Source organism: Eretmochelys imbricata, chromosome 2 (assembly GCF_965152235.1).
Source record: "Eretmochelys imbricata isolate rEreImb1 chromosome 2, rEreImb1.hap1, whole genome shotgun sequence".
NCBI lineage: Eukaryota > Metazoa > Chordata > Testudines > Cheloniidae > Eretmochelys > Eretmochelys imbricata.
Window position 1 is genome coordinate 269,814,170 of NC_135573.1, and position 27,297 is coordinate 269,841,466.

Here is a 27,297-nt window from a genome sequence, read left to right on the forward strand (position 1 = left end):
GGCCCGCGGGCAGGGGCGGGGCCCGAGCGGGGCGGGGCCTGCGGGCAGGGCCCGAGTGGGGCTGTGTCGTGGTCTCTGTGGATTCCAGTCTCCGGGCTGTGTTTTCCGCCGCGGCCCCCGGTGCGGTGAGCTGTAGCTCAGGGAAGCTTACGCTGAAAGCAGTGGGTTGGTCTCTAAGGTGCCCCAAGTCCTCCTCTCCTTTTACCCTGTGAATCTGTTACAATGAAACAAACCCATCGATCTTTACAGGCGAGCAAGCAGGCCGGCCCCCTCGGGTACGCCCCTCCCCGGGGCGCAGGCTCAGAATTCAGAAAGGGGGCTGGGGTCAAGAGACTTCAGCATCACACCCCTGGGCCAGGAGCGGCTGGGCTGACCCTGCATTCAAGTCCTGCTGCACGAGAGTCGAAGGACTGGCAGGGCCCTCGCGAGGTCAGCTCGGCCAGTCCCCTGCCCTGAGGCAGCCCTACGCATGGTCAAGGCCAGTGGTTCTCAATAGGGCGCCCACGTGCCACTGGGGGTCCGTGGGACCACATGGCTAAAACTCGGAGCCTGAGCCCCAGCGCTCCCCATGGGGCAGAAGCCCTGAGCCCCTAGGCAGAGCTGGGGGGAAATGGGGGTGTTACCCCCCCCGAAACTACAGTGCAAGAGCAGGACAGTCCCGGATCAGCTCCATCCCCTTCTCTCCCCTCCATGCCCCCTGGCCAGGTCAGAAGCCAGAGCTGGACAGTGCGGGAGAGCTACTGCCCAAACTTTTCCCATCACGCCTTCGCTTACCAGGAATGGAATCCATCCCTGGCCCCCCTGCCCCCTTACTGCAGTTGGCTCAGCAGCTGAGCTGGGGGCAGAACTGGGGCTGGAGGACGAGCTGGCCTAGGGACAGACAGGGAATGAGGACAGAACAGGGGGCGGAGTGGAGCTGCTGCTGGGGGTGCTCCCTCCTTGCCGCCTGGGGGGCTGGCCCCAGCCTTGCCATGTGCCCCCCTAGGGGGAGTGCCCCACAGTTTGGGGACCACTGCTCTAAGGCATGTTTTCTAAGCCTGGAATCATTCTTGTGGCTCTTCCCTGAACCCTTGGATGCTGGAGCTCAGTCCTGTGGCAAAGGTGATCTCCCTGGGCAGGGAATACAAGCTCCTGATTGCACCTACCACCCTGGATGCTCCCTGCAGAGAGGCAGGCGAGGCCCATGCTCAGCATAACGCTTCGCACCTCAGCCTTGGTGACTCCCCTCAGATCAAGAGAAACAACAGAGAGAGAAGGAGCAGCGGGGAAGTGGCCCTGTGAGACTCGCTGGCATTCCACATCAAGTGGGGGTGGAAGCCCCTGCAGCCCCCGGGACGAAACACTCCCCGAGCAGGCAAATGGGGAGAAGACAGAAAGCAGTGACATCCTATCTCCATGCTGGAGCATCCCCGCTACAGAGCCACGGAGACCCCAGAAGCGGGCGGGGTGGGCCAGCTCAGAACCAAGCAGTGACAGAGCTGGGACGGGACATGGCACATCCACCATCCAGAACAGCCCCCGAGCACGGCTGGTCCTGCCACCTTATGTTCCACAGAGCCTGGCCCTGCTGCTGCTGGAGCCTGGCACCTGGACCAGCCCTATGCCAAAGCATACCTGTCCAAATATGAGACCGGAGGGTGGGACATAAACCAAAAGGGGTGCAGAAGCCTGTCAAAATTATATGTGATAAATGCTATCGAGTTCTTAACTACTCTCATGGTTGAAGTGCTCTTCAAGCCTCCCTGAACCACATAGCTCATCTCAGAGCTCTTCTAATAACCCTTGTGCCCGGCTGCTTGAACGCAGCAGAGAGCTGCTCCACCTCCGCTCTCCAGCCTGGCAGCAACTTCCCGCTGTGCCTCAGAGGTTCAATGCAGGCCAGGGCAGGCAGCTATAACCACTGGGATTTTTTCACTGAGATCCGATCGTTTGAGTAAACAATACCAGTGCCCCTTTAGCCGACCAAAAGCGCATTCCCCTGCCACTCGGCACTTGCTGAGCCAGGAGTTGCCTTTTCCCTGGGTGCTGTCACGGTGGCCAATGTGCAGCTTCAGGAGCAAGAGGTAGGCTGGTCCCCCAGGATCACTATTGGCATTTCAACATTGTGAATGGCAATCTGCCGCTTGGGAAAGAGAGTCCCTGCTTGTAGCTTTGTGAACAGCCCTGTGTTCTTAAAGGTGTGTGCATCACGCACCTTCGCTGGCCACCCCACACCGGTGTTGGTGAAGTGTCCCTGGTGACCCACTAACACTTGTGTAAACACAGAAAATCAGCCCTTTCTGTCGATGTGCTCTGTCGGAAGGTGCTCTGGTGCTGAAATAGGGGTATGCACGCCACCTATCGCCCCCCTGTAGTTTGGGACCCCCACTGCTGCAGATCCACCCCCTATGTTCCGCACGGTGCCAAGAGTCACAGTCCTGCATCGCAGGAGATGATGAATGGCCCTGCACACTTGCACGACAATGGCTTCCACGGTGGATTTTCCGACTCCAAAATGACTTCCCACTGATGCTGCAAGTCTAAATGTGGGAAAGGGACTCGACCCCGTCAGGGGATACAGGGGTGTCTTCAGGGCGAAGGTGCTGTCCTTTCCCGTTGGAGAGGAGGTAGCCCCTCCCTCTGAGAAAGTGACAAACAGTCAGGGAGAGGAAGTGACAGTGGAGGAGAAGAGGGGGACAGTGGAGGGACAAAAAGAAAAGGAGGACTTGTGGCACCTTAGAGACTAACCAATTTATTTGAGCATGAGCTTTCGTGAGCTACAGCTCACTTCATCGGATGCATACCGAGGGACAGAGGCAGGTAGAGCCCAAGAGTAACCTGAGAGAAACAGGGAGTGTGGAGGGGACGGCCAGAGGGATGGAGGGAAACTTCGGCTTGACGTGCTCCTTAGATTCGACGTTCCTGAGGCTGCAACTCTTTTCACCAAGAGCATCCACAAGTGGGTTTCTTCACCAAGTGGGCCCTCACGTGTCCATTAGGGATCTTTGGACTGTATTCCTTCAAAAACGTTCAGACATTCTCTCTGTTCATATACGTTAGGCCCTATGTGAGTGGGCTTCTCATTTACTGCTTTCAGGGTCTGTTTTCATATAGCCCAGCTTTTTGATCAAGTCCCTTTTTCACCAGTTATATTTCCTTTCAGTATTTTCCCTTGAGTCTCTCATTCCAGGACATCTGTAGATTTCATTTCCCTCTGCTTCCCTTCTCTACAAGTGTCTGCTCACGTACCCAGCTCTACCTTTTCTGCTTCTCCTGACCTGAAACCTTTTCTATTTTCCTTCTTTCTGCCTTCGCACTTCCCCATCCCCTGCTTTTATTCTCCCGTTCTCTTCTCACCTCACCTCCACCCCCAGCTCCTGTTCAGCTGCTAGCTCAGCATCTAGGTTCTTCTCCTTCCCTGACTGCTTTTGCCAACTGCCCCCTTTGGGCGCCTTCCAAGCCCCCTCCCCGGCTCGAGCTGCCCCCTCCCCGGCTGTCTCTCCCCCCAGGACAGCATTCGGGGCTGCTGTGTCGCAGCTGGAGCAGGTGCTAGTGCCGGGGTTCGTTTCTCAGGCTTGGTCTGCACGACAGAGTTAAGCGGGGGTAAGGCAGCTTACATCGATTGAATTATGTCAGTGTCTAGGCTAGAATGCTGCTTCCACCCAAAGAAGTGGCCCACTACGCCGACATAACTCCACCTCCACAGAGGGGTTGCGCTTATGTTGGCGTAGTTAGGGCGATGCAGAGCTGTGAGCCCTGTGCCCAGCTCAACTTCACAGCAAGGCGCCCACCAGCCCTGAAACGGACATTCTTGTCAATTTCACCGCTCCAGCCGCTGCTGCCCAGCCCTGAGATCTGGGCTCCCAGCATGGAGCTGTGGAAGAAAACACAGTCTTCACGCTGAGTTTGTTAGCAACAGGTCAGAGAAAATTTATTCTCAAGCAATTGCAGGGGAAGGTCGCGGTCGGGCAGAGTCTCCCCTGTCCTCAGGTAATCTCTGAAGTACAAGCACTTTCAGCCAAGTATTTATACATTCATTACACACACAGACACAGTAACAGCTGCGTTCTGGTTTACATTTTCTTCCCATTATCTTAGTCAACAGTGCATTCTATTCTTATCTTAAAGCAAGGTCCCTTGTAGTTTTCCCATCTGCCTCACACAAACCCCGCTTCTACAAATCTCCCGTTATTAGGGTTAAGGTTGGCCTGTTTCTTGCTCTGTCTCTTAACCAAACTAAAATAACTGCACACAAATCCTCTTTTCCCTTTCACACTTCCACAGAGCCCAGGCTCCCAGCTCCCCTAGGAGCTCCCCCAGCTCTCAGAGGGCTGCTGCTCTGAGCCGCAGAGGACGGCAGATGTGAAACTGACAAGAATGGCAGGGTGGGTGGGGGCTCCAGAGTGTCCACACTGGGCTGTCAGTTCCCCTCAATGCCACACTTCAGTTGGTGCAGGCGCCCCTGGTGAGGACACGCAGCCCCGGCAGGAGGGTTGTGTGGACACCAACAGCTGACTGAATTACGCCATGGCTGTAGGTTGACCTAATTCTGTAGTGTAGACAAGCCACCAGGCCCACAAGCGGTAAACACAATCTGCAGCTGCTCTGTGACAATTGGTACTTGCTATGTCCTACAGCAATCTGCCCTCCAAGACATCCTCATGTTCCCGGCTGCGTCGGCTCTTCCGACAGCTCTGCAGAGACCGGAGGATTGTGTGTCCTGGGCTTGCAACGCGTACGACAGTAGTGCCGACAGAGATGACATTATGGGATGGAGACAGTTCATGCTGGGAAGTTGACGCCTTGTCCCCAGTCACCGTAGCACAATTAACTGCTGCCCCATCACGTGTTGCCAAAACCTCCCAAGAGAGACCGTGCTGCCCACTGGAGCGCCCGCCCACGCCGCACCACTGGAACGCTCGCCACTGGAACGCCCGCCCACGCCGTGCCACTGGAACGCCCGCCCACTGGAGCACCCGCCCACGCCGCGCCACTGGAACGCCCGCCCACGCCGCACCACTGGAACGCCCGCCCACGCCGCACCACTGGAACGCCCGCCCACTGGAGCACCCGCCCACGCCGCACCACTGGAACGCCCGCCCACGCCGCACCACTGGAACGCCCGCCCACGCCGCACCACTGGAACGCTCGCCACTGGAGCGCCCGCCCACGCCGCGCCACTGGAACGCCCGCCCACTGGAGCGCCCGCCCACGCCGCACCACTGGAGCGCCCGCCCACTGGAACGCCCGCCCACGCCGCGCCACTGGAACGCTCGCCCACTGGAACGCCCGCCCACACCGCGCCACTGGAACGCTCGCCACTGGAGCGCCCGCCCACACCGCGCCACTGGAACGCCCGCCCACTGGAGCACCCGCCCACGCCGCACCACTGGAGCGCCCGCCCACTAGAACGCCCGCCCACGCCGCGCCACTGGAACGCCCGCCCACTGGAGCACCCGCCCACGCCGCACCACTGGAACGCCCGCCCACTGGAGCGCCCGCCCACGCCGCACCACTGGAGCGCCCGCCCACTGGAACGCCCGCCCACGCCGCGCCACTGGAACGCTCGCCACTGGAGCGCCCGCCCACACCGCACCACTGGAACGCCCGCCCACTGGAGCGCCCGCCCACGCCGCACCACTGGAGCGCCCGCCCACTGGAACGCCCGCCCACGCCGCGCCACTGGAACGCTCGCCCACTGGAACGCCCGCCCACACCGCGCCACTGGAACGCTCGCCACTGGAGCGCCCGCCCACACCGCACCACTGGAACGCCCGCCCACTGGAGCACCCGCCCACGCCGCACCACTGGAGCGCCCGCCCACTAGAACGCCCGCCCACGCCGCGCCACTGGAACGCTCGCCACTGGAGCGCCCGCCCACACCGCACCACTGGAACGCCCGCCCACTGGAGCACCCGCCCACGCCGCACCACTGGAACGCTCGCCCACTGGAACGCCCGCCCACACCGCGCCACTGGAACGCTCGCCACTGGAGCGCCCGCCCACACCGCACCACTGGAACGCCCGCCCACTGGAGCACCCGCCCACGCCGCACCACTGGAGCGCCCGCCCACTAGAACGCCCGCCCACTGGAGCACCCGCCCACGCCGCACCACTAGAACGCCCGCCCACTGGAGCGCCCGCCCACGCCGCACCACTGGAGCGCCCGCCCACTGGAGCGCCCGCCCACGCCGCGCCACTGGAACGCTCGCCACTGGAGCGCCCGCCCACACCGCACCACTGGAACGCCCGCCCACTGGAGCGCCCGCCCACGCTGCACCACTGAGCGCCCGCCCACTGGAACGCCCGCCCACGCCGCGCCACTGGAACGCTCGCCCACTGGAACGCCCGCCCACACCGCGCCACTGGAACGCTCGCCACTGGAGCGCCCGCCCACACCGCACCACTGGAACGCCCGCCCACTGGAGCACCCGCCCACGCCGCACCACTGGAGCGCCCGCCCACTAGAACGCCCGCCCACGCCGCGCCACTGGAACGCTCGCCACTGGAGCGCCCGCCCACGCCGCGCCACTGGAACGCCCGCCCACTGGAGCACCCGCCCACGCCGCACCACTGGAACGCTCGCCACTGGAACGCCCGCCCACTGGAGCACCCGCCCACGCCGCACCACTGGAACGCCCGCCCACTGGAGCACCCGCCCACGCCGCACCACTGGAACGCCCGCCCACTGGAACGCCCGCCCACGCCGCGCCACTGGAACGCCCGCCCACTGGAGCGCCCGCCCACGCCGCACCACTGGAACGCCCGCCCACTGGAGCACCCGCCCACGCCGCACCACTGGAACGCTCGCCACTGGAGCACCCGCCCACGCCGCACCACTGGAGCGCCCGCCCACGCCACGCCACTGGAACGCTCGCCACTGGAACGCCCGCCCACGCCGCACCACTGGAACGCTCGCCACTGGAACGCCCGCCCACGCCACGCCACTGGAACGCTCGCCACTGGAACGCCCGCCCACGCCGCGCCACTGGAACGCCCGCCCACTGGAGCACCCACCCACACCATACCACTGGAATGCTCGCCACTGGAACGCCCGCCCACGCCGCGCCACTGGAACGCTCGCCACTGGAGCGCCCGCCCACGCTGCGCCACTGGAATGCTCGCCACTGGAGCACCCACCCACACCATGCCACTGGAACGCTCGCCACTGGAGCACCCACCCACACCATGCCACTGGAACGCTCGCCACTGGAGCACCCACCCACACCATACCACTGGAATGCTCGCCACTGGAGCACCCACCCACGCCGCGTCATTGGAACGCTCACCACTGGAGCACCCGCCCACGCCGCGTCATTGGAACGCTCACCACTGGAGCACCCGCCCACGCCGCACCACTGGAACGCTCGCCACTGGAGCACCCGCCCACGCCGCACCACTGGAACGCCCGCCCACTGGAGCGCCCGCCCACGCCGCGCCACTGGAACGCCCGCCCACTGGAGCGCCCGCCCACGCCGCGCCACTGGAACGCCCACCCACTGGAATGCCCGCCCACGCCGCACCACTGGAACACCCACCCACTGGAGCGCCCGCCCACGCCGCGCCACTGGAACGCTCGCCACTGGAGTGCCCGCCCACGCCGCGCCACTGGAACGCCCGCCCACTGGAGCGCCCGCCCACGCCGCGCCACTGGAACGCTCACCACTGGAGCACCCACCCACACCATGCCACTGGAATGCTCGCCACTGGAGCACCCACCCACGCCGCGTCATTGGAACGCTCACCACTGGAGCACCCGCCCACGCCGCACCACTGGAACGCTCACCACTGGAGCACCCGCCCACACTGCGCCACTGGAATGCCTGCCCACTGGTGCACCCGCCCACGCCGCAGCACTGGAACGCTCACCACTGGAGCACCCGCCCACTGGAGCACCCACCCACGCCATGCCACTGGAACGCCCGCCAACGCTGTGCCACTGGAACGCTCGCCACTGGATCACCCGCCCACGCTGCCCACTGGAACGCCCGCCCACGCCGTGCCACTGGAACGCCCGCCCATGGGGAGCCCAGTATGCACATGCACAGCGATATACCCCCGCCCGAGACCGGAATCTGTGCCGACGTAACATCTCTCAACCAAAGGGTGTAGCATAGGCACCGCTCCAGAGGGGTGGAGTAACTGCAGTGACTGAAGAAACCCCCGCTCTGCTCTGTGGTAACCAGGCACAAACCTGGCCAGTCACTCCCAAATCTCGCACTGCGTGGGCAGGGACTGACTCGGTCTGTCTGCGATCGGGTCCTACCGGCTGCCGGGCACCCCGAGGTGCAGAAATGGGGAACAGACTCCTGCCAGCCCCCCTGCCCCATCTCCTCTCCCTGGGCCTGCCCCTTGCCCTGGGTGCTGCCCTGAGAGCAGGGGCAGTGTGGGTTAGGTCGGGGCTGAAGGACGAGCCTGGGGCATGGGCACCGGGATCTTCTGTTACTGGCCTAGACCAGGGTGGGCAAACTACAGGCCGCGGCCCAGATCCGGCCAGTCAGGGCTTTGGATCCAGCCCGTGGGATTGCCACCCCCATTGTGCTGCGGGCCCCGTGCCGATCCCGGAAGCAGCCGACACCACGTCCCTGTGGCCCCTGGGGAAGTGTGGGGGCAGAGGGCTCCGTGCACTGCCCTCGCCTGCTGGCACCGCCCCCCGCAGCTCCCCCGGGGGCCCCAGGGACGTGGCACCGGCTGCTTCCATGCCAGAGCCACGCCAGGTAAGCGGCACCAGGCTGGAGCTAGCACCGTGCACCCATCCTGCACCCCAGCCGCACCTCAAACCCTGCCCTGAGCCCCCTCCCACACCCTAAGCCCGCCTGCACCCCACCCCTCTCCTGCACCCCAACCCCCAGCCGCACCCCAGCCCCCTGCCGCATCTCAAACCCTGATCTGAGGCCCCTCGTGCACCCCAACCCCTGCCTGCATCCCAACCCCTGCCCTGAGCCCCTTCCCGCACCCCAAACCCTGCCTGCACCCCAACCCCCAGCCACACCCCAACCCCTACTCTGAGCCCCCTCCCACACCCCAAACCCCACCCCTGAGCCCCCTCCCACACCCCAAACCCTGCCTGCACCCCAACCCCCAGCCGCACCCCAACCCCTGCCCTGAGCCCCCTACCGCACCCCAAACCCCAGCCGCACCCCAACCCCCTGCCGCACCCAAACCCCTACCCTGAGCCCCCCCCACACCGCAAACCCCAGCCGCACCCCAACCCCCACCTGCATCCCAACCCCCAGCCGCACCCCAGCCCCCTGCCGCATCTCAAACCCCGACCTGAGCCCCCTCGCGCACCCCAAACCCCACCTGCACCTCAACCCCTGTCCTAAGCCCCCTCCCGCACCCCAACCCCCGCCTGCAGCCCAACCCCTGCCCTGAGCCCCCTCCCGCACCCCAACCCCTACCCTGAGCCCCCTGCCGCACCCCAACCCCCTGGCGCACCCCAACCCCTGCCTTGAGCCCCCTCCCGCACCCCAACCCCCGCCTGCAGCCCAACCCCTGCCCTGAGCCCCCTGCCGCACCCCAACCCCCTGGCGCACCCCAACCCCTGCCCTGAGCCCCCTGCCGCACCCCAGTCCCCGCCCTGAGCCCCCTCCCGTACCCCAACCCCCAGCCACACCCAACCCCTGCCCTGAGCCCCCTCCCGCACCCCAACCCCCGCCCTGAGCCCCCTCCCGAACCCCAACCCCCGCCTGCAGCCCAACCCCTGCCCTGAGCCCCCTCCCGCACCCCAACCCCCAGCCACACCCCAACCCCTGCCCTGAGCCCCCTCCCGCACCCCAACCCCCGCCCTGAGCCCCCTCCGGCACCCCAACCCCCGCCCTGAGCCCCCTCCCGCACCCCAACCCCCAGCCACACCCCAACCCCTGCCCTGAGCCCCCTCCCGCACCCCAACCCCCGCCCTGAGCCCCCTCCCGCACCCCAACCCCCGCCCTGAGCCCCCTCCCGCACCCCAACCCCCTGGCGCACCCCAACCCCTGCCCTGAGCCCCCTGCCGCACCCCACCCCTCTCCTGCCCCCCAGCCCAGCCCAGCCCCGCCCCACACTCAGGGCCCGCCATTTCCCAACCCGCACGTGACCCTCGGGGCACAACCTTCGCCCGCCCCGGCCGGGACCCGCGGCCCCTCCCTCTGCCGGACCCCTCCGCGCCGCCCCCGGGCCGGAGTCCGCCCCTCCCCCGCCGGTCTGGGGCCTGTGGGGCGGAAGCGCCGGGCACTTCCGGGCCGGGGCTGCCGGGAGCGGATGGACCCGCCCGCCGCGCTGCGCCCCAGCCCCCCCCGGGCCCGGCCATGGACCCGCCCGCGGTGAGACCCGCCCCCCCCGTGCTCCGCCATGGACCCGCCCCCCGCGACCCCCCCCGGGCCCCGCCATGGACCCGCCCGCGGTGTGACCCGCCCCCCCCCGGGCCCGCCATGGACCCGCCCCCCGCGACCCCCCCCCGGGGCCCCGCCATGGACCCGCCCGCGGTGAGACCCGCCCCCCCCCGGGGCCCGCCATAGACCCGCCCCCCGCGACCCCCTCCGGGCCCCGCCATGGACCCGCCCGCGGTGAGACCCGCCCCCCCCCGGGGCCCGCCATAGACCCGCCCCCCGCGACCCCCCCCGGGGCCCCGCCATGGACCCCGCCCGCGGTGCGACCCGACCCCCCCCCGGGCCCCGCCATGGACCCGCCCCCCACGACCCCCCCCCCGGGGCCCTGCCGTGGACCCGCTCCCTGTGCCCCCCGCCCACCCCACACCCCCCAGGCACCCTGCGACCCCCCATCACCGCCCCGTAATCCCCACAGCACCTACTGCCTCCCCTAGCGCGGCCCCCCACCCCCTGTACTGCCCGGGCGCCCCACTGTCCCCCCACTACTGCCCCGTAACCCCCCCCGGGGCGCCCCGCTGTCCCCCCACTACTGCCCCGTAACCCCCCCCGGGGCGCCCCGCTGTCCCCCCACTACTGCCCCGTAACCCCCCCCGGGGCGCCCCGCTGTCCCCCCACTACTGCCCCGTAACCCCCCCGGGGCGCCCCGCTGTCCCCCCACTACTGCCCCGTAACCCCCCCCGGGGCGCCCCGCTGTCCCCCCACTACTGCCCCGTAACCCGCCCGGGGCGCCCCGCTGTCCCCCCACTACTGCCCCGTAACCCCCGCCCGGGGCGCCCCGCTGTCCCCCCACTACTGCCCCGTAACCCCCGCCCGGGGCGCCCCGCTGTCCCCCCACTACTGCCCCGTAACCCCCGCCCGGGGCGCCCCGCTGTCCCCCCACTACTGCCCCGTAACCCCCGCCCGGGCGCCCCGCTGTCCCCCCACTACTGCCCCGTAACCCCCCCCGGGGCGCCCCGCTGTCCCCCCACTACTGCCCCGTAACCCCCCCCGGGGCGCCCCGCTGTCCCCCCACTACTGCCCCGTAACCCCCCCCCGGGGCGCCCCGCTGTCCCCCCACTACTGCCCCGCGACCCCCCCCCGGGGCGCCCCGCTGTCCCCCCCACTACTGCCCCGCGACCCCCCCCGGGCCCCGCCATGGACCCGCCCGCGGTGAGACCCGCCCCCCCCGGGGCCCGCCATGGACCCGCCCCCCGCGACCCTCTCCGGGCCCCGCCATGGACCCGCCCGCGGTGCGACCCGACCCCCCCAGGGCCCGCCATGGACCCGCCCCCCCGCGACCCCCTCCGGGGCCCCGCCATGGACCCGCCCGCGGTGCGACCCGACCCCCCCCGGGCCCCGCCATGGACCCGCCCCCCCACGACCCCCCCCCCGGGGCCCTGCCGTGGACCCGCTCCCTGTGCCCCCGCCCACCCCACACCCCCCAGGCACCCTGCGACCCCCCATCACCGCCCCGTAATCCCCACAGCACCTACTGCCTCCCCTAGCGCGGCCCCCCACCCCCTGTACTGCCCGGGCGCCCCACTGTCCCCCCACTACTGCCCCGTAACCCCCCCGGGGCGCCCCGTAGTCCCCCCCACTACTGCCCCATAACCCCCCCCCGGGGCGCCCCGCTGTCCCCCCCGTGTCCGCCCCGGGCACCCCGCTGCCCCGTCCCACTCGGGGCAGGTGCGGCCCAACACAAACACGGGGCAAGCCGTGACCCATCCGCGCTGTGTTTCCCCAGACTCTGGGCGACCTGCTCCTGGCGCTCTACGAGATGGGATTCACCGAGGGGCAGGCGCGCGCGGCCGTCCAGGCCGGCTCCCTCAGCCTGCAGGAGGCCACAGAATGGTGAGTGGCCGCGGCCCCACCAACCTGTGGGGCACAGCGCCGCTGCCCTGGGGAGCAGCCTGGCCCCTCGGCCCAGCCGCCCGCTGCCAGGGGAGCCAGCCTCAGCCTGCCGCCGGGAGTCGCCAGGAGCTGCCATCGTGCTCTGCCCTCAGTCACTGTCCCAGGGCGGTGCTAGGGGGCGCTGGGCCGCAGGGTGGGGGCTGGGAGGGGGTGCTGGGGAGTGGGGCGGGGGCTTGGTGGGGGGCGCTGGGTCACGAGGAGCGGGGCAGGGGCTCGGCCGGGGGCAGGGGCTGTGGGGAGCAGGGCGGGGGGCTCAGCGGGGGGCAGCGGGGACTCGGCGGGGGGCAGCAGTTGCGGGCAGTGGGGCGGGGGCTCGGTGGCCGGCGCTCTCTCCTCAGTCTCCAGCAGTGTGTGGCTAGAGGGCACTGCATGGCTCGGGACGCCATCTTTCAGGTGCTGTGCAGAGCTGATGTCCTGGCCATTTGCCTTGTGCTCGTTAAAGATCTTGGATGCTTTTTGCGAGAGGTGGGTTGTCAGGCATGAGTGGCTGGGACTGCTCGGTGTAGACGGGAACAGGATGACTGGATACAGAACAACAAATGGGTCAGGGGGTGGATAGGGGGCTCCTGTTTGCCCTCTCACAACACAAGGATGAGGGGACATCCTGTAAGGCTGAAATCGTGGGAGAGCAAATACTTGTATACATGATGCCCTGTTAGCCTGTGGAACTCCATGCCTCATGATATAAATACGCCAGGGGCTCCGCAGGACTCGGAGAAGGAACAGACATTTACAGGCGTAATAAACCAAACTGGGGCACCGCTGTTTCCAAAGGAGAAGGTGTTTCTGTGACTCGTGCTCAGAGCAGCTCTTGCGAATGTCGCCCGCTCTCGTGGTAACCCTGTGCTGTCTTCCCGGCCTGTGGGAATGTGCAAGCTCTGCAGCCTGAGCCCCCTTGGCAGAGGCATTGGAGCTGCCCGTGGCATTGTGCCCAGAAGTGCAGCGCCAGAGGCGATGGCTGGCGTGGCCCAGGAGCTTGGCTCTCCTTTGGGTGAAAGGTCTCGGGACAGCAGCAGGTTTTGTTCTGGTCCCATCGCTGCCTGGCTGAGCCGTCCTTCGTCGCAGCAAATCCAGGCCCCCCGCCGCCGGGGCTCTCCTCACCTGAGTGACTGCTTGGAGACCCCCGCCCAGTGAGCACGAGACCCTCTGCTTGGCCCAATCACTGACAGCAGGAGCGGGGAGGTGGCTGATCCGAGAGGGTGGGGGTGCAGAGCCGGTCTAGCCCCCCCAGCTCAAGGGTCCAGGCGCCGATCACAGCTGGCCCTAAAGCCGCCTGCAGGGTGTGCAGGCCAATGGGCGGGAGAAGCGACGCTGGGGGTCCTCAGCTCCCCCCCTCATTCTCTGTGCTTTGCAGGTTACTTCAGGAGAGGGGGCAGCGGCTCCAGACAGCGCCCCCCAAAGAGCCAGGAGGAGCAATTGCAGCTTTCAACCTTCCCAAGCTCCAGGCGATGCCTTTGGGGTCAGAGGCTCCCGGTGCTGAGCACAGCTTGCCAGGTGCATGCCCCCCTACCCCGCTTGGCTCCTCTCCCTGGCAGGCGACTGCGGGGGCGGCTCCATCACTCTCTCTCTCTGCGCCCCAGGGCCCAGCTCCGCTCAGTGGCCTGGGACCGAGGCTGGGCACAGCTGCAGGATGAAGGGAAGCCGAAAGGAGTTGGAAGAGCAGCGGCGGGAGCAGCTGGCTCGGGAGGCCAAAGCCGAGAAGCAGAACAAGCAGAAGGTGAGTGCCGTGGTTGGGAGGGAGGGTCTGCGTGTGGGACTGAGAGGAGCAGGGTGGCGGAGGGCAGCTGCCCTGGACGCTCCTGGCACGTGCCGTCTGCTCCCAGCGCTGCCGCCTGCAGTGTCTCCAGTGCCCTGGAGGTTTTTCGCCTTCCTCTGTAGCATGGGGCACGGGTCACTTGCTGGAGGATTCTCTCTGCTCCTTGAAGTCTTTAAACTACGATTTGAGGACTTCAATAGCACAGATATAGGTGTGAGTTTTTTTTTTTTTTGTAGGAGTGGTGGGTGAAATTCTGTGGCCTGCGTTGTGCAGGAGGTCAGACTAGATGATCATAATCGTCACTTCTGACCTAAATATCTATGAATCTATGAGTCTCCGGCTGCTCCTTAGGTTAGGTTGGATATTAGGAAAAACTTTTTCACTAGGAGGGTGGTGAAACACTGGAATGCGTTACCTAGGGAGGTGGTGGAATCTCCTTCCTTAGAGGTTTTTAAGGTCAGGCTTGACAAAGCCCTAGCTGGGATGATTTAGTTGGGGATTGGTCCTGCTTTGAGCAGGGGGTTAGACTAGATGACCTCCTGAGGTCCCTTCTGTCATGGAGTCCCTGGGCGATTCTCTGGAACTGCTCCCATGAAGCCAGTCAGGACTCTGGGGCAGTCGCCTTTCTGTGAGCAGCCTGTCTGCAGGACACACAGCTCACCCGGCTCCCACCTCCCTGGGCCTGACCTCGGAGCATTCAGCATCCTCTGCCCCTCCGTGTGCTTCCCCCAGCGAGTCCGCTCAGGCGGGGCTCCTGGGGAAGCCAGAGGGTCCTGCACCCCAACTTCGCAGTCAGATGTGACTCTCAGCCAGCCAGTAAAACAGAAGGTTTATTAGATGACAGGAACATGGTCTAACACAGAGCTTGTAGGTGCAGAGAACAGGACCCCTCAGCTGGGTCCATTTTGGGGGGCAGTGAGCCAGACAACCACGTCTGCCCTTCACTCCATGTCTCCAGCCAGCCCCAAACTGACTCCCCCTCCAGCCCCTCCTCCTCTGGGCTTTGTTCCTTTCCCGGGCCAGGAGGGCACCTGATTCCTTTGTTCTCCAACCCTTTAGCTCTCACCTTGCAGGGGGAAGGGCCAGGCCATCAGTTGCCAGGAAACAGGGTGTCGGCCATTCTCTGTGTCCAGACCCCTGCACACACCTGCCCTCTAGGGCTCTGCAATGATCATACACCCTTACCCCACCACCTAAATACTTAAGAACTGCATAGGGGAAACTGAGGCACCCCCACAATATTCGGAGGAAACAATAAGAACAGTCCCACTTCATCACACCTTCCAACCCTGATATTCTACGATTCTATGATTCATGTGGCCGGCCATGCCCCCCAGAGGGGTGACCGCAGTTGGCTTTGCAGACTCAAGGTTGGGAGAAGCCCCTGAGTCTCTGGCTGCATCTCCGCCCCTCAGCCGCAGGCCGTGCCCCGCTGAGGCAGGGCGAGGTGGAGCAGGGTGAGGTGCTGGGCGCTGCTCCTGTGCCAGCAGGGAGCTCCCAGCAGTCATGCCCAGCCTCTTCCCCCAGGAGCGGGAGCTGGTGCTGCAGAGAATCGCTGACGACCGGAAAAGCTTCCAGGCAAAGACTCAGCGGGCCCAGAAGCCAGACCACCCGGCTGCCCAGGGCCACAGGCCGGAGGGCCCAGCTCAGCTGGCGAGTGACGGGCAGTGCCTGCTGATGGTGAGTCCTGAACCCCTGCTGCAGAGCTGGTCTGGCCGGAGGATCTAAGTCCCTGGGGAGGGGACGAGGGGAGGCCAGGGCTGAGGAGGTGCTGCCACCCAGAGGGAGCCCCTCCCTGGATATGCAAAACCTCCGGCTTCCCCTGAGAGCACGATCCTGCCAGGGACATCCTGCCCTGGGCTGCATCCCGTCGCCTCCAGGAGACTCCAAGAGAAAAACCTGGAGCTGAGTGGGGTCTCAGCAGGGGGCGCTCTCCCCTCAGTCAGCGCTGGCCCCAGTGCCCTGGGGGGGGCTGTGCAGCGGGGGGTGCTCTCCTGTTGGAGTCAGTGCTGATCCCAGGGCCATGGTAGCCGTACTGCAGACACACAAAGCCGGGCCTGGCCCCTTGTGCTCATTAGGTCTCCTGTCAGCTGAGATGCTGATTTTGGAGTCTGGCCAAAGTCTAACTTGCTGTCTGGAGCCCTGCTTTGAACGGGGCTTTGTTCTGCTCACTGCCCTGGCCTGCGGGCACTGATGCTCCACCCCGGTGTCCTTGCAATGCTGGGGCAGTGACCCCGTACACGCAGGTTTCGTGTTCCACCCCAGAGATGGCTGCATCTTACCTTGCACTTGATGTCCTGGCAGGAGGAGGTGGAGGGGGCAGGAGTTGAGCCCCGTGCTGCCCCCTCCTTTGCTCTGAGGGGAGAAGGGGGCAGCAGCCGGTACGGTCTCATCTCCTGGCCTCAAGTGGGTTTTGTCTGGGCACGGAGCCGGGCTGGCAGTGCCTTGGGCCTGGGATGCTGTGCTTCACCCTGGGCTCTCTCTGCCCCCAGATCCGCCTGCCCTCGGGCCAGTGCTTGCGGGAGCGCTTCCCTGCCAACTGCCTTCTGCAGGACGTCACGCAGCACCTCTCGACTCTGCACCCCGACCTGCCGCCGTTCACGCTCCTTCAGGGCTTCCCCAAGCGCCGCTTCGGCCCGGCCGAGCTGTCCTGCAGCCTGCAGGCTCTGGGCCTGACCCCCAGCGCCACCCTGTGCGTCCTGGCCACCGAGCCCCTCCCGTCAGGCACCTGCGCCCTGGCAGCCCCCCAGGCCAGAGACGGGCCCCTGCAGCCTCCCGGGCCTCAGGCCTTGCCCACGGAGGAGCACGCCTGGGGCCGGGGCGAGACCCTGGGCCTAGTGCTGGAGCAGGCCATGGCCGAAGGGATGTTCCCAGAGGCCGAGGAGCTGCGGCTGGCGCTGAGCTCCCCTGCGCGCAGGGTGGTGCCAGGGAAACCTGGGGTCCATGGCCTTTGGGAGTCGACCTCCCCACCGCACCATCGCTGGGGTAAGCTGCCAGCCTGCTGGTCGGGGGAGGGGCCCTTGGGGAGGCGTGTGCCCACCTGGCTTGTGAGGGGCTGGGGGGCCTGGCTCGGGGGACTCCTGGGTGGGCTGCCATTTGCCTGGCCTGCCCCCTCTCTCTGTGGGAGGCAGGGAGATGAGAGAGAAGCGGGCTCTGGCCTCCCCTCGCAGGGAGAGGGCAGCATGAGCCTTCCTGCAGTAGCTGCCATTGTCCCTCCCACAGGCCAGGGACAGCGGCTGACACTAGAGGATCCGGAGCAAGAGCCCACAGCACCCACTGGGTGCAGCCCACTGGATGAGGAGCTGTCCCCTCCAGGTCAGCATCTCCCTCCCTCCTGTGGTGGGGCAGGGCCGGAGGGCATGCACGGGGCAGAGCCTCGTGGACAGGGCGCAGGCTCCAGAGCGGGGACTGTCGGTGTGGGGGAGGCCCCTGGGCGTTTCCGAGTCCTGGGCTGCACTGTCGGGGATCCCTTGGGGGCTCTGCAGCCCAGCCCGTGCCAGGGGAGTGGCTGCTCTGGCTGTAACAGCCCCGTCGCCCGCAGCGTGTTAAAAGGCAGCCCGGCCTGTGATGGGGAGGGCGGCCTGGTCCCACCACATCTATCTGGCCAGTGGGCACCATACGGTGCCAGGGCCTTTGCGCGCATGTCAGGACCCAGCAGACTCCACCTCTGCACTGGCATCGCAGTCAGCCCTGCATGGGCATCGGGAGATGGCACGAGGGCGCCTGCTTGCCCTGGGTCCCCCAGCGTCCCAGGGCAGTGCTGGGAGGAGGAGTGCCCACAGCTCCCTGCCCTGCAGTGAGATGCCAGCTGGGTTAATGGGGGCCGAGGTGCCAGGAGCTCCAGGATTGACGGTTGGGGGACGGCTGCCCATGGGGTTGGCCCCTTTCCCAGCACGACTGCCCCCTCCGCTGACGTAATCTGCTCTGATCTGCAGGCTCAGGGCTGGCTCCTTTGCTGCTGTCTCCAAGCCGGGGCCCGGTGGAGCCGCAGCACCAGTGGCCGGCAGAGGGCAACAGGCTCAGGTATGTGCCGGCAGCTGCGGGCAGCACCCCCGGGGTGCAGAAGGCCTGGGGGTCATGGCAGAGTTCTGCTGGGCCGTGGGAATCCCAAGGAATCCAGCGCTGGCCTGTTTGCAAGGCGTGAGCTGCGGGGCAGGGAGTTTGTGCCGGGGCCGCGGGGAGGAGCCAGCTGAGGGCGCCTCTCCCCAAGGGCGGTGGCCGTGGCCTGACCCAGCTCCTCCTTGCAGGGCTGCAGACGATGGGCGTGGTGTGGGCCCCTCGGACCTGCCGGGCGCCGTGGCTCAGGCAGCGGAGCAGCGCTTCCACCGTGCCTTGCGGGGCCAAGAGGAGCCGGCCCCACCCGCAAGGCACAGGAAACCCCCCCGCCTCTCCCACGTGCCTTCGCTCTCTAGCATGGCCCTGCGGGCGGCCGTGGCTCTGCTGACAGGTACAGCCCCATGGCCCTGCCCCCAGCCTAGTGCCCCCCAGCACCTTACCCGGTGTCTCCTCCACAGCACCCCGAAAACAGTACTGCAGTGGCCTGGCCTCCCTGACGCCCCCGCTGGCCGAGCGCCTCCTGGCCCACATGATCCGCCACCGGCTGCTGCGCCCCAAGACCCTGGAGCTCTTCTTCGGCTGCCCCATACAGAGCCTGGTCCTCAGCTGCTACCCCTACGCCACCAACGAGCTGCTGCGCCAGCTGCCGGCCTTTCAGAGCCTCCGGCACCTCAGCCTGGTCTCCTGCCCCCTGCTCACCGGTATGCGGCGGGGGTGGGGCTGGCTCGCCAGTCTGGGGCAGAACTGTTCACGGGGAAGGGGAGGATGTAGGGCAGGCCCAGGGACAGACACTAGGCCTGGGGTCTCTCCGCCCCTGAAGGCCCATGGAGCTCTGCCCCGGGTCCATGGAGTGCTGCGGGCAGCCCATGGTGGGGCAGTGCGGGCCAGGCTATCGCATGCCCCTCTTTCTGTCTCTCTCTGGGGTGGCTGTGGTGTCCCCCCTCAGGTCCTGGCTCTCAGGGCAGGTTCCCTTGCATGTGCATGACACAAGAGTCCCCACTCCAAGCTGGCACAGGCCTGGAGTGCAGGCAGGTAAAGGATAAATCGGGTTAACAGAGCGGAAACAAAGAGGCGTTCTACGTAACCTCAGTGTTCACAGTGGAGAGAGGTGTCACGGAGTGTGGGGGAGTCCAGGCCCTGCACCCCTCTTCCTGGGATCACTGTGACTCTCAGCCAGCCAGTAAAACGGAAAGTTTATTGGACAACAGGAACACAGTCTAAAACAGAGCTTGTGGGTAGAACCAGGACCCCTCAGTCAAGTCCTTCTGGGGGAGCAGGGAGCTTAGACCCCAGCCCTGGGGTTCCCTGCATTCCACCACCCAGCCCCAAACTGAAACTAAACCCCCCCAGCCGGCTCCCTCCTGCAGCCTGTCTTCACATTCCCAGGGCAGAGGTGTCACCTCCCCCTCCTGGCTCAGGTTACAGGCTCTCGGGTCTCCCATTGAAACTCTCCTGCCACATTCCCAGGTCAACACTCCCCCCTTCCTGCTGCGTCACAAGAGGTAAATAGCGGAGTCCCCCAGGGGTCTGGACACTGGGCTAGATGGACCTTTGGTCTGACCCAGCCTGGCCGTTCTTACGGAAAAGGTTCAGAAAAGAGCAAGAAAAATGATGAGGGGGATGGAAGAGCTTCCATAGGAGGAGAGATTAATAAATCATAGAATCATAGAATATCAGGGTTGGAAGGGACCTCAGGAGGTCATCTAGTCCCATTCCCCTGCTCAAAGCAGGACCAATCCCCAACTAACTGGGACTGTTCAGCTTAGAAGAGAGACGACTGACGGGGGAGAGGACAGAGGGCTGTAAAATCATGGCTGGTGGGGATACAGTGACTAGGGACGTGTTGTTTACTCCTTCTCATAACACAAGAACTAGGGAAGTGATGATTCCCCTCTATTTGACACTGGTGAGGCCACACCTGGATTATTGCGTCCAGTTTTGGGCCCCCCACTACAGAAGGGATATGGACAAATTGGAGAGAGTCCAGTGGGGGGCAACGAAAATGATTAGGGGACTGGGGCACATGACTTATGAGGAGAGGCTGAGGGTGTGACGAAGTGGGACTGTTCTTAATGTTTCCTCTGAATAGTGTGGGGGTGCCTCAGTTTCCCCTAGGCAGTTCTTAAGTATCTAGGGGGTGGGATAAGGGTGTATGATCACTGCAGAGCCCTAGAGGGCAGGTGTGTGCAGGGGTCCGGACACACAGAATGGCCGACACCCTGTTTCCTGGCAACTGATGGCCTGGGCCGTTCCCCCTGCAAGGTGAGAGCTAAAGGGTTGGAGAACAAAGGAATCAGGTGCCCTCCTGGCCCGGGAAAGGAACAAAGCCCAAAGGAGGAGGGGCTGCAGGGGGAGTCAGTTTGGGGCTGGCTGGAGACATGGAGTGAAGTCCAGATGTGGTTGTCTGGCTCACTGCCCCCCAAAATGGACCCAGCTGAGGGGTCCTGTTCTCTGCATCTACAAGCTCTGTGTTAGACCATGTTCCTGTCGTCTAATAAACCCTCTGTTTTCCTGGCTGGCTGAGAGTCACGTCTGACTGTGGAGTTGGAGGGCAGGGCCCTCTGACTTCCCCAGGACCCCGCCTGGGCGGACTCGCTGTGGGAAGTGCACAGAGGGGCAGAGGAGGCTGAATGCTCCGAGGTCAGACCCAGGAAGGTGGAAGCCATGTGAGCTGTGTGTCCTGCAGACAGGCTGCTCACAGAAAGGAGACTCTCCCAGAGTCCTGACTGGCTTCACGGGGAGCAGTTCCAGAGCATCGCCCGGGGACTCTGTGACAGAGGGAACTGGGATTGTTTAGTCTGCGGAAGAGAAGAATGAGGGGGGATTTGATAGCTGCTTTCAACTACCTGAAGGGGGGTTCCAAAGAGGATGGAGCTCGGCTGTTCTCAGTGGTGGCAGAAGACAGAATAAGGAGCAATGGTCTCAAGTTGCAGTGAGGGGAGGTCTAGGTTGGATATTAGGAAACACTATTTCACTAGGAGGGTGGTGAAGCACTGGAATGGGTTACCTAGGGAGGTGGTGGACTCTCCATCATTAGAGGTTTTTAAGGTGAGGCTTGACAAAGCCCTGGCTGGGATGATTTAGTTGGGGATTGGTCCTGCTTTGAGCAGGGGGTTGGACTAGATGACCTCCTGAGGTCCCTTCCAACCCTAATCTTCTATGATTCTATGAACAAGGGGTCACCCAATGAAATTAATAGGCGGCAGGTTTAAAACAAACAAAAGGAAGTATTTCTTCACACAGCGCACAGTCAACCTGTGGAACTCCTTGCCAGGGGATGTGTGAAGACCAAAAGTGTAAATGGGTTCAAAAAAGAACTAGATAAGTTCATGGAGAGTAGGTCCATCAATGGCTATTAACCAGGAGGGGCAGGGACAGAACCCCATGCCCTGGGTGTCCCTAAACCTCTGCCTACCAGAAGCTGGGAGTGGGCGACAGGGACAGATCACTCCATAACTGCCCTGTTCTGTTCACTCCTTCTGAAGCCCCTGTTGCAGCCGGGGCCCTGGGCTGCATGGACCATTGGGATACTGTTAGGCGGGGGGGGCACGGCTCTGTGCTCTCGGCGGGGTCGAGGCGCTCTGGCCGTGTGGGAAGGGAGCCCTGTGTACACTGGTCAGGATCCCCCCCAGGTTCCCACAAGGCCCCTTGGGCAGGATGGAGCCAGCGGCTCCAGCGTGGTGGTGGTGTGAGGTCTGCAGCCCTGGCCCTGATGTCCCCTCACTCTCCCTGCAGACCAGGGCCTATCCGTGGTGAGGCACCTGCAGAGACTTCAGCACCTCAACCTGTCGGCCTGTGTCAAGCTCACCGACACCTGCCTGCGCTTCCTTAAAGGTACAGCGCGTGCACGGGGGCTGGCCTGTCTGGCGGGCCACACCCCCTGCATTGCCCCCTCCCACCTCTTCTCCCTCCCTGCGTCACGACCTCGCCCCTTCCCACCTCTCGTTACCCCCCCAGGTGCGGCCCCACCTGCTCCCCCCTTTGTGGCTGGACCCCAGGCACAGTGGCTTGGCCCAGCTCTTTGTCCTCAGGCCGCACCAGTCTCTGCCCCCGGTAACACCTGCTCCTCCTCCCCCCCACCCCCCCGCAGGGCTCCCGCACCTCTCGCACCTGGCTCTGGACCAGACCAAAATCAGTGATAGCGGCATGGCGGATTTCCTGCACTCGGCTCCCTCCACACTCACCCACCTGAGCCTTAACAGGACGGGGATCACAGAGCACACGCTATGCCTGCTGCCCCAGGACGCACCCGGCCTGGTGCTGCTCAGCCTCAAGCAGACCGAGGTGATGGGCCACGAGTGGGGGGCGGGGCACGGGGCCTTCTCCTCTAGGGCGCCGGCTGCGATCCCACCCCGGGACGGGGACTGGCTGGCTCAGGGGGCGGGGAATGGGACACGGGGCCTTTCCCCTCTAGGCGGTGCTGGCTCCCATCTGGCCGCAGGTCAGAGACTGCTTGGCTCGGGGGTGGGGAATGGGGCACGGGGCCGATGGGCAGCAGGATGAGCCCCCCTTTGGGGAAGCTAGCCCCCCAGTCCTTCCCCACCCCGTCCTCCCCCCTGCAGCTGGAGCTCCGAGCCCCCCCCCCAGCCCAGAAGAGCCTCGAGCTGGCCAGAGCCGCCCTAGCCGCACTGCGTCTCCCCTCCTGAGACCCTGAGCCACTCTGTGGGAAAAGCTCATCTCTCTTCCCAAAGAACCTGAGCTTTTACTATGCCCCATGCAGGTTCCGGGGCGTCTGAGGAGGCCGTATCTGGTACTCAGCTTCCTGGGCTCAGCAGCCCTCTCCTTGGAGTTCGGGGCTGTCGCTGCTGAACCCAGGAAGCTGAGTATCACATATCCCCGCCTCAGCTGCCCCGGAACCTGCGTGGGGCATAATAATAAGCAAAGATTTCCCTGTGAAAACCGCTAAAACCCACTACTAGGTGTCCGGTGGTGGTCGCTGCCTCAGGGGAGGGGAGGGTAGGCGTGTTGTATCCACCGCCTGTGTCGGGGCCTCTCCCCTTCAGGGGGTGCTGGCTCCCATCCTGGCTGGCTCTGGGGACAGGGGATGGGGTAGGAGGCCATTCCCCTCTAGGCAGGGTTGCCCGGGGCGTGGTTCTGACGGGCAGTTGGTCTCTGGCAGATCTCGGATTTCTCTGCCCTGCAGCAGCTGAGCCGGCTGCACACGCTGCACCTGGATGACACCCGCGTGAGCCAAGCCTCCCTGGCGGCCCTGGCCTCCCACCCTGCCCTCTCCACGCTCACCCTGTCTGGAGTGCAGTCCGTGGATGGTGACCAGGCCCTGCAGCTGGTCTCAGGTAGGAGCGCCCTGGGCTGGTGGTCCCCGGCCGAGCTCGGCAAGAGCACCAGGGCCCCGGGCCCCATGGAGAAGCAGTGACTAGCTGCCCATGCAGGGCCCTGCCCTCAAGGTGCTGTGGCCACCCACGGCGTGTCTTGCCGCCCAAGGGCCCCTTGCGTGCTCGGGGTGTGGTGTCCCTGTCGGAGCTGGGCACTGGGCGAGGGGCTGGGCTGGGCCGGATCCCAGGGTGGCGGGTGGGGCCAGCGGGAGCCCCAGAGCTGTGCTGTCGGTCTGGGAGGATGGGGTGAGGGCCACTCACTGCCCCGCTGGCTGTTTCAGGCCTGCCACTGGCCCAGCTGAGCCTGCCATGCCGGCACACAGTCACCGACTCCGGCCTGCACTTCCTGTGCCGCCTGGAGGGGCTGCTGGAGCTGGACCTGACCGATTTCACCCACATCACTGACGAGGGGCTGCGCCATCTGCCCCAGCTGCACAGGTGCCTGGGAGAAGAGGGAGGCCTCCAGCCCCTGTGGGCACCCTTCCCCCCGTGTCCCTGGTTGGCGCCAGGCGTGCGCTGGGGTCTGCCGGGCACTGTAGCCTGGGTGCTGGGACTTGGGATAAGGCCCCCCTGGCTGGCCTGGGGCAGGTTCTCGCAGGCGTGGCGAGCCCGGCTGCAGGTTGGGAGAGGAGCCCAGCAGAGCAGGGGCTGGTGGTGTCGGGGCTCAGGGTGGGCTTCCAGGAAGCCCCGGGATGGACCCCGAGGCCGAGCCCCACTGCACCTGCGTGCACACCCTGAGCTGCCACGCTCTGCACCGGGGCAGTGACGCTGGGGGGAGGGGCTGAGCACTAGGTCCCCATGGGGGAGGGAGCCGCCAGCCCCCGCTGATGCCCCTGTCCCTGCCCCAGGCTGCGGCGGCTCTCGCTCTGCAACACTCTGGTGACTGACTGCGGGCTGCAGCACCTGCAGGGCCTGCGGCACCTCGAGGAGCTGTGCCTGGATCGGACCGCTGTCTCCAGCGCAGGCGTGGCCCGCTGCATCACCCGGCTGCCCCTCCTGCAGGTACTGGGCGGGGGACACAGCGGGGCCACCCGCTCTGCAGCTGCCCAGGGCTAGCAGGGAAGGCTGGTACCTGGGTTCTCCCCGGGCATCCCCTCCCCTTCCCCCATGAAAAGTCTCTGCCCCAGCTGGGCCTGGGGCTTCCTGCCACGTGGGCAGAGCTGGCACCCTGGCAGCGAATGGGGTGCAGCATAGCAGTGGGTTCTGGCAACACCCCCACGGTGCTTGGCCCAGACACTCTTCCCCCATGGGAACGGCTGAGGCACCCCACCCCGAAGCAGGCCAGGTTGTGACCCATGGCAACGGAGGTGGGAGGGGCTGGGGGGTGCCTGTGGCAGGAAGATGCCTGCCTGGGGCTGCTGCCTGCGTGCCAGGAGATGGAGCTGCTGCTCACTCCAGAGCCCAGGCAGGCAGCGTTGCAGATGAGCTGTGGGGCATGGATGGACACTGAGACCCAGGGGCCAGCTGCCCCCAGAGTGGCGCAAGGGCTGCTGTGCTGGGTGGGTTACTCGCTGCCCCCTCAGCCTGGGGGGCGGGGTGGGTGCAGGCCGCGGGGCGCAGCATGTTCTGACGCCAGCCGGCTGTCGCAGGTGCTGGGCCTGGCGAGCACGCCCGTGGGAGACAGCGTGGTGAGGATGGGTGTCAGCCGCTGCAAACAGCTCCTCAAGGTGAACCTGAGCCGCACCCGCGTCACCGACCGAGGTGAGCCCCCGCCAGGCCGGACGCTGTGGGGAGGGCTGCCGGGCTCCCACTCGTCCCGGGGCAGCATGGGGAAGGGGTGGGGGACCGGCCACAGGCCTGTTCTGGGGGCGGGGAGTGGGAAGGAGCTGGGTGCCCATGCCAGCTGGCTGGGTCGCGCTGCCCGGGCTAACCCCTCGCCTCTCTCTGCTCTAGGACTGCGCTTCCTCCGCCAAGTGCCCATCGCTCAGGTGAACCTGGATGGCTCTGGGGTGACGGCGGCCGGTGTGGCCAGCCTCCTGGCTGCCTGCCCCAGCATCGTCAGCATCCGGGCCAGCCACCTGCAGACGCTGTCCCCCGAGCAGCTGTCAGACGAGGAGCTCCCCAGTTAGGCCTGGCGCCGCCCTCCTATGGTCCTGCCTGCGCGGCTCGCCCGGGGGCCCCTCCCCATCGCAGCCCCGGGGCCAGCCTGCCTGCTCTGCAGGGCTCAGCACCCCAGCCTGGTGGGGGGGGCGCGGGGCTGCCGGGCTCGGGCAGGCTCCTCCCACAGCACCGTGGGTGCACGGCGTCCTGCCACAGGCTGCGTGGGCCAGTTTGGGGGCTTGTTGAATAAAGCAGTATCCTCTGGCTGAATTCTCCTCCTGTGCCCGGGGAGAGGCCCTGCTCTCCCAGCCAGCTTCTGGCACCCGCCAGTGAGGGGAGCCCTACGGAAAGGCCCCTCTACAAACCACGTTCCTTGACCTTGGGCCCCACAGAGCCCCCCTCTGGGGCTGGCTCGGTGCAAGCAGGGCCTCAGTGCTGTCAGACAGGGGTTCAACCTGCGGTAGCAAACCCCCCCTGCCCAAGAGAGGCGGAGCCAGCTGCCCCCTCCCTGCAGCACATGGGGGGCCCACCCTGCAGGGACAGACCGAGCCCCTCCCTCAAGGAGCCAACCCCACTGGGCCATGAGGCTGTTGGAGGGGAGGGGAGCAGGTCGGTGCCAAGGGAGCCAGCCTGGAGGCGGCTGAGTGAAGGTGGGACGCCAGCCTCTGTAGGAGCAGGAGGGAGACGCACGTTTCCCCGCTCGGCCCTGCTGAAGCTACAGGAGCCCTGTCCCCATGGGGGCCCTGTGCCCCCCAGGGGCTGAAACAAGGGGAGCCCTGTGGCCCACCCACCCCCCGGGGCTGAGACTAGGGGAGCCCTGACCCCAGCCTGGAGGGTGGTGACATGTTGAGTCCCAGCCCCCCAGGGCTCATAGTGGGGGCAGCACCTACCCCAGGCCAGCTTGTCATCGTCCCCTGCCCCCGGAGGGTTCCCATTTCCCAGGCTGGGCACCTGCCCCTCCCTGGTTGCAGACAAGGGGGCAAGCCGTGCCCTGCAGGTCAGTGTGGTGCTCCCCGGGTACCCAGCCTTGGGAGGCAGCGCTCCATCACCTGCCCTTGGCGTGAAGGGGTTGGGCCTGGGGTTTGGCTCACTGGACCCACCAGCCTTTAGCAGGGCCAGGCCTGCCTTCCAGGGCCCTAAGGTCTCGTCCTCTGTAGAAGGCAGCAATAGGCACAACCAGCCTCCGAGTCCTTGGGGTTTCTCTGCGGTGCCCTGATCTCTCCGAATCCCCAGGCCTGCTGCTCCCACGGGCACAGACCACACCAGTGGAGGGGAGGCGGCTCCGGTCCCGTGAATGCTCAGCACTGAGATGTGGTGATAGTGAAAACCAGATTCGGGGAGCACTGAGTAAGAACGTTGGATACAAACGGTTACATATAAAACAAAATTATAACTCGCTTTTTAGAGACTGAACTTAACTAACACGTGACCCTCTTGTCTAGTGACGCTTCTTTCACCCCACGGTCTTGCCAGTAGTTTCAGCCGTGCCTGCTGGATGCCGCTTTCGTGAAGCAAACGCGCTGCCCGGTTCCTTGCCCTGGAGAGGGTGACGGGGTGTCACCTTTGTGCCCCAATGTACTAGAGCAAACCTTTGACGTGACCTTGAGACAGCCCTGCCCCAGGGTCGCCAGGCGTCCGGGTTTTGACTGGAAGGCCCAGTCGGAAAGGAACCCTGGCAGCTCCGGTCGGCACTGCTGACAGGACCATTTAAAGTCCCATTGGGGGTGCAGCAGGGCTAAGGCAGGACAGTCCCTACCTGGCACCGCACTGTGCCCCGGAAGCGGCCAGCAGGTCCCAGCACCCCCTAGGTGGAGGGGCAACCAGGGCAATCCATGAACTGCTCCCATTGGCCGGCAACCATGGCCACAGGGAGCTG

The 27,297-nt window shown here is 65.6% G+C and overlaps 1 protein-coding gene across 4 annotated transcripts; it reads left to right on the forward strand.

Annotated features, from left to right (window-relative positions):
- The first annotated feature begins 10,144 nt into the window (after positions 1-10,144).
- Positions 10,145-25,685, forward strand: LOC144260089 (uncharacterized). Of its 4 annotated transcripts, none has more exons than XM_077808636.1 (17): positions 10,145-10,280; positions 12,070-12,176; positions 13,591-13,730; positions 13,817-13,953; positions 15,520-15,672; positions 16,485-16,977; positions 17,215-17,307; positions 17,928-18,015; positions 18,240-18,439; positions 18,507-18,749; positions 21,784-21,882; positions 22,139-22,332; positions 23,168-23,342; positions 23,663-23,819; positions 24,230-24,383; positions 24,971-25,082; positions 25,275-25,685. In XM_077808636.1, the coding sequence occupies exons 1-17, from the start codon at positions 10,266-10,268 to the stop codon at positions 25,448-25,450; spliced, it is 2,736 nt and encodes a 911-aa protein (XP_077664762.1). In that variant the 5' UTR covers positions 10,145-10,265; the 3' UTR covers positions 25,451-25,685. The 4 variants fall into 4 exon arrangements, with proteins under 4 accessions (XP_077664762.1, XP_077664765.1, XP_077664764.1 ...); XM_077808639.1 differs by lacking the exon at positions 10,145-10,280 and adding an exon at positions 10,484-10,523; XM_077808638.1 differs by lacking the exon at positions 10,145-10,280 and adding an exon at positions 11,459-11,495.
- The last annotated feature ends 1,612 nt before the right edge of the window (positions 25,686-27,297 follow it).